Raw genomic sequence first — 6,431 nt, 5'->3', positions numbered from 1 at the left:
TACATATATCTGGTATATACATAGTATGTACACTTAGAAGAACCGTATAATATATTTGTACATAAAAGTATTGCCGTCTTGATTCCGCAAGCAGTGCGCGTCTTTCTTATCAGCCTCGTGGTACAGTGACATCGAATAGTATCAGTAATATCTCTTATGCCATGTACATAGTACAAACATACTTATACACATGCCTTCACACATAGATTCAAGCGAACATAAGACCTTCATACAAATCTACATAAAAGTGATAATGAAAGTGCATGAATTAAACGAATTTAATCGCATAAAATAAGTATAAATATGGGTATCAATGAGCAGCTGTTATGTCTACAATGCAACTGGTGTATGCTTGTATGTAATAAAGTTTGTATGTACACATATAAATATCTGAGCTAAATGCTCGCGCCAATTTCTTTAACGTGCTAGAGATACTCGCAGGCCACTTCCCATACTCTCTGCGAGACGAAATAAATTGCAATGGAAAGCGCAATGGCTGCACTCGCGAAATTTCAATTCGATCGCCAATCTTGTACATTCGATCAGAGATCAACAGAGCGACGAGCCGACACACCACTTGATCCGCATTTAGTCTTTAGTTTTGCTTCTCTTACGTTGCGTGTTGAGTGTCGCGGGTGCATCTCGTAACAAACGCACATAAAACTGCAATTTAGTGCGCTGTTAAAAAACTTACATACTATATAATCCTATTTCCGGAACTCGGTAATCAAGTGTTGCTAGTGTTTTGCGTTTCATACTTTTCAGGATACATATACTTCAGTAGTTATCTTCAGTTTGTTTATATTATATATTATAATTATTGATACAAATATTTGTCAATAGAAAAAAATTAATTTTCAATTTGACATCTTGATGAATATAATAATATTAATTTTTAATGAATAGGGCATATGAAGTTTGGGTGTAACTTCACGAGGAAAAAGTCGGAGACCCTATAAAATACATATGTATATACATACATATATAAAGTATAGAAAAAAAATTAGGACGATGAACTCAGTCGTTTAAGCCATGACAAACTGTCTGTCCGTCCGTATTTTTGTTTATACGCGTACTATTATAGTTCCTTAGTTTTTAAGTTATCGATCTGAAATTTTGCTCGTCATCTTCTATCAATGCTATCTGTAGAATGGGATCGGATCGTTGTTTTCCTCTCCTCGTGTGTTCTACTACTATATAGCCGGGCTTCGCGAGAGCTTGGTCAGCGTTGAGCCACTATAGGTTCGTGCTTTGTCGCAAGATTCTTTTGACCCAAGATCGAGCGTAAGAGATTCGGTAAGCTCTTTGCCTTAGTAAGGCTAGCCTTTTTCCAGTTGTGGCAGTTCTAACAGACCATTGCCCTATCCATGCTGAAAAATTGAGCATATTACCGGGCGTAAGCTTCAGAAACTGCCTAGAAAAAGACGAGGTGGAAACATTTCAACACTTCCTTCTTGTTTGTCCCGCGTTTCAAGATCGATGCTTAAACACTTGGGAGCTCATACCTTCTGATATCCCATCAGCTGGTGGGAATGGAAATTAAACTTCTGAACAAATTTCTAGATCATCCAAAATAACCTCGCTATAGCATATACAAGGTGCTTTCCAAAGTAAATAAGACTTTTTGAATCTAGCGCCCCCTGGTGGCGCCATCTATATGTTGACTAGTGCGTTAGAATCGGCTATCTTTATCGATTGTCCAGTGAGAATTTCATGACATTTCATCGATTGGAAGTGAAGTTATTGTGTTTCAAGTGTCAGTATGTTTGTGTTATCGGTGCGAAAATGAGCTTCGAGCAAAGAGTCAACATTAAATTTTGTTTTAGAATTGGTAAACCTTTTACCGAAATGTTTCAATTGATGAAACAAGTTTATGACGATGATTGCCTATCCCGTAGCAGAGTGCATGAGTGGTTTCAACGTTTTCAAAGTGGTCCTGAGGACATAAATGACGATCAACACGTGCCAATCAAAATCCGTGATCACCGGAAATTCCATCGAAACTGTGCGTCAATTCATCAAAAATCAGCCGAAATCATCATTGAAATTCATGGAAATGGAATTGAACATCTTCAAAATATCGATTTATCTCATTTTGACCGAACATTTTGGCTTATGAAAGGTGTGTACACGGTTTGTTCCGCATAAATTGACTGACGACCAAAAATTGCGCAGAATCCAACATTCGAAGGACGATTATTTGACCAAAAATCACATTTTAACCATTAACCACTCCCCGTATTCACCTGATATGGCACCGTGCGACTTCTTCTTTTTCGGAAAAATGCATTTGCCCATGAAAGGAACGCGTTATGCAGACAAAGAGGCCATTCAAAAGGCTTGCACCTGCATACTGGCGGTCACACCGGCCATCGAGCTAAAACACTCGTTCGACATGTTCTTGGACCGTGCAAAAAGCCGTATTGAAGCAGAAGGAGACTATTTTGAATAAAATAAATTGATTTTGCCGAAAAAACCATTTGTTCTGTTTTTTTTTAAAGTCCTGTTTACTTTGGAACGCACCATGTAGCTGCCATGAAAACTAATCGATCAAAATCAAGGGGAATCTTTTTATGCTATGAGAAATATACTTACCTGTGAAAGGAATCTATAATACAGTGCGTGTAATATGTTTTGAAATATGAATATGGTACTTCATTGATTTCACCATTTATTACCGCGAGAAAAACGTTCATACATGGTACCTGCAACACAAAGAGGGGACGAATGGCACCACAAAGTTTTTTATCTGATCATCCTTGTGTCCCAAGTTTATTTAAAAAGAAAACTCTACACAATCGATTCTTGGACTACTGAGGAGTTCAAGCAAACATTCGTGTCGAAATCTATGCTATTTCGCTAGAGATGTGGTAACTGTTCTTAAAGAACACAAATGCATTTTTCTAAGTCTGTTAGACTATTGCTTTGTGTATAAGTAGAGTATAGCAAAACTAGTTGCTAAGTATCAAACGACAGAAACTTCTGTGTAGTTTAAGAGTATTATATATAGGTTAATTAGTTTATTTTTTATTTAGAGGAACTGCATAATATGTTTTATGCGATACGTAATATGTATGTATATTCCAACTCGTATATTACTTTAAAGTCATATTTTTTATCTGCAGCCGTTATTTACTGTGAAAATGGATAATGCGCTCTCAGTTAATCCTGTGTCCACATCTATTTGGACTATAATTTTCCTGTTACAATATGTTCAGCACATTTTGGGCAAGCAGCTCGCCCACGTCTCGCACCATAACGCGGCAGCTATTCAACACTGCTCAGCCATTGATGTGAAAGATAAAATTGTGGAGCTGCAATGTAATGCCAAATGTGCGGTCGATAGTGTGAGGACTACCATGGAAGATCCGCAAATCTGTTTTCAACAGTGCCAAGCGTCCATTTATCGTGAACCACGACGCGGTTTCTGCCCGAACAAGAGAAATTTTACACTACCCAAACTCTCGCCATTGCAGCAGCTGATCTGCCTCGACAACTGCCTGTACGACTCCGACTGTCCCTTGGTGCAGAAGTGTTGCGACATTGGCTGCGGACCGGTCTGCGTCGAAGCGATCGACGTGCGGGAGGATGCATTGTTGCCACCAATACCGAAAATCATATACTCCAAATTGGGGCGCGGAAATAAGGTGGAAATCAGAATTGAATCTTCGGCAAATTCCACCTACTATTGTCATGTGGAAGTGCGGTATCATTTCGGCGTATCCTACGCTGAGCGAAAGCTTAGTCCGTGGCAATGTCAACTGGTGGAGAAAATTGCTGAGATTTCGGATGCACGCAGCAAAAGGTTTGCTAACCTAACCAATGAATTATACCGTAAAGTTGTACTCCAACTACCAATTTTCTTTCTCACCTTTATAGAATTGATATATCGTTTAACCTCAAACCTGGTTACTGGTATCAAGCGCGTGTTGCGGCAATTAATGCATACGGTTTCCGTGGCTATTCTGAACCCTCCAAAGTATTTCGCTTAACGCATAGTGAGTATCAGCTTCCTTTACTTGTATGCATCAATTCTAGCATAACACTATATCTATATTTACTTCAATTTAATAGATCCCAAGCCTCCCAAGTCTCCCGCTGATGTGCAAGTAGTTGCCGCCCTTTTTAATGGTCACCATTATAAGGTGAAAATTGCTTGGTGCCCATCAAAGTCGAATTTGCCGATTGAAAAGTATAAAGTCATATGGTCGCTCTATGTGAGAAATAACGATGAATCAGTTATAACGAACGAAACTTACGTCAAAGATGTAAGTGCTTAATCGAACGTACTATTCGTTTTTAGAATAAAGTTCCCACACATTTCTGTTTTTTCCCATTGAACCTGCTTTTTACATCAGAGCAGTGTTAACCAACCTTCTGAATGTGGGTGTAATTGCTCATGGCATACTTAGATTAAGATATATTAGGTTTTGTTACAGATTCCTGATGGCGAGAAAACGGTGCACAGTCACAGTTATGTATATCCATAATGTAAAATTCCTGGCGGCTGGTCAAAGCTCGCGGAGTTCCTATAAGGAATAGCTGTCCTATAGTAAACAATAAGTGGATAAGAGAACTAAAGCGTCAATCATTATTCCGAAAACGGATTACTAAAAGTTTATAAGGGGCTAACGACGGTCATGTTCCTAAAAGGCGCTTCCGCATCAAGTAAAATACTTTAGTGTTGATTCGGATGAAAACATCAGCGCAGAAACTGTTTGTAGAACTTAAAAATGATTAATTGAAAGCAAGCAAACCTCGATAGATATGCGTATATACTTGTATATGGTGCTCCTTAAGCCAGTTACATTGATTTTTTAACACAATTAGTTTTGATCTATATAATCGTATAATAAATAGTTTTAAAATATTTTTTCACTTTACTTGTTCTCACCATTAGGCACACTATTTCGAAATAAAGGAACTTTTGCCTGAGTCCAGCTACTACATTCAAGTCCAATCCATATCCATAAATGGCAGCCGACGTTTGAAGTCTGACAAGTGCTCAGTACTCTATAACACGACCCAACCTGCGGAGCCCTACAGACCACTCAGGTGTTCGCATCACGGCCATGAACAAGAACAGACTATTGACACCAACAGTGAAAACTCCTTATCAGGAACCCATGAAAGAGAGTCCAAGCCAACTACATTAGCAGCATCAACTGTTCAAGGATATGAAGTAAATTATCGGTTTAGTCGTAAGTTTGGCATGATTGTACACATAACGGGATTTTTACCACACAAAGAGAAGTGAGTGAAGATGGAAAATCAATTACAAATATAAATCTAAGAAAGTTTTGTATATATTCAGGGTTTACGAATTATGTCCAAAAGAAAGCAATTGTGAGCAGCGAGAATACAGCGCGATAAGGGTGAAGGTGAGCATTTCAAATTGTTGAAATTTACACTGAGTTTAAAAACGTTATGCTTTTGATTCGCAGCAAGATGCAGTGGAATTTAACAGACTAAAATTCGATACCACTTATGTGCTCAAAGCTTACAGATCCAACTCTTTCGGCGAGTCAGCACGTGCAGTGAATAGTTATTTTTCATTTACGACACCGAAATGTGAGGCCTTCAAAAATCGCTTTCCAAAAGAGACCTTAAAATGTTAATCTAACGTGTTCAAATATGTATAATAATTATTATTGAGTTTAGAATAAGTTCTTTTTATTACGAATTTACAATAAATTAACCGACCAACCGTATTTGGTCTTGAAAAAGTAATTTCCATTCAATATGTTCCAAATTTCTAGCTAATTGGTCGATCTCATTTGGTCATCTTATAGCTGGTCCGTTGTGGTATTTAGAAATCTAATAAAATTGATCATAATTCTATAATTTCGAAGTAGTTATTTATAAAAAATAAGCTTAAGATCATAGTTTATCAACTTCGATTATTTATTCAATATGGAAGATGCAATACCTTAATTTCTTGTAGGGATCCCTCAACTAAATATTATGCTTGTACACCATTTTTGTAATAAAAGAGATGTTTGCTTCAAAATAGGCAATAACTTCTAAAAAGTACCTAAATTTTTTTTACGCTAAGCTTTGTGTAGAGTTTTCTGCTGCTATCACAATGGACCTCCTAAAGGCTTAGGTGCGTCGTCAGACAACCTAGCCACCTATTGACAGCAGACAAAAGAAAAAAACTATTGATTTTACTTTGACAATTACTTAAACCGTTTAGCCGGTTTCTGTAACATGAGGCCAATAAAAAAAATTTATAATATCATAGTTATCTCATTGATTAATTTTGCAGATTTAATTATTGGTTTCAGACCTATCACATAGAACAAAAATGCAGCTGATAAATAGTTTCAGCAAGACATCTCAATTATGTCTAAATCGATGCGTCTTTTCGGTATAAACTTTTTTAAATAATTTAATAACCATCAATTAATTTATAAATCACACTAATGTTT

The 6,431-nt window shown here is 37.2% G+C and overlaps 1 protein-coding gene across 1 annotated transcript; it reads left to right on the top strand.

The window, feature by feature from the left end:
* The first annotated feature begins 541 nt into the window (after window positions 1-541).
* LOC126759427 (anosmin-1) lies at window positions 542-5,711 on the top strand. Its single transcript, XM_050474217.1, has 7 exons — window positions 542-723; window positions 3,126-3,805; window positions 3,880-3,998; window positions 4,075-4,268; window positions 4,901-5,253; window positions 5,315-5,381; window positions 5,445-5,711. Exons 2-7 carry the CDS (start codon window positions 3,144-3,146, stop codon window positions 5,616-5,618), a joined length of 1,569 nt encoding a protein of 522 aa, XP_050330174.1. The 5' UTR covers window positions 542-723; window positions 3,126-3,143; the 3' UTR covers window positions 5,619-5,711.
* The last annotated feature ends 720 nt before the right edge of the window (window positions 5,712-6,431 follow it).

Source organism: Bactrocera neohumeralis, chromosome 5 (genome assembly GCF_024586455.1).
Source record: "Bactrocera neohumeralis isolate Rockhampton chromosome 5, APGP_CSIRO_Bneo_wtdbg2-racon-allhic-juicebox.fasta_v2, whole genome shotgun sequence".
NCBI lineage: Eukaryota > Metazoa > Arthropoda > Insecta > Diptera > Tephritidae > Bactrocera > Bactrocera neohumeralis.
This window is presented reverse-complemented; position numbering and strand designations above follow the sequence as displayed.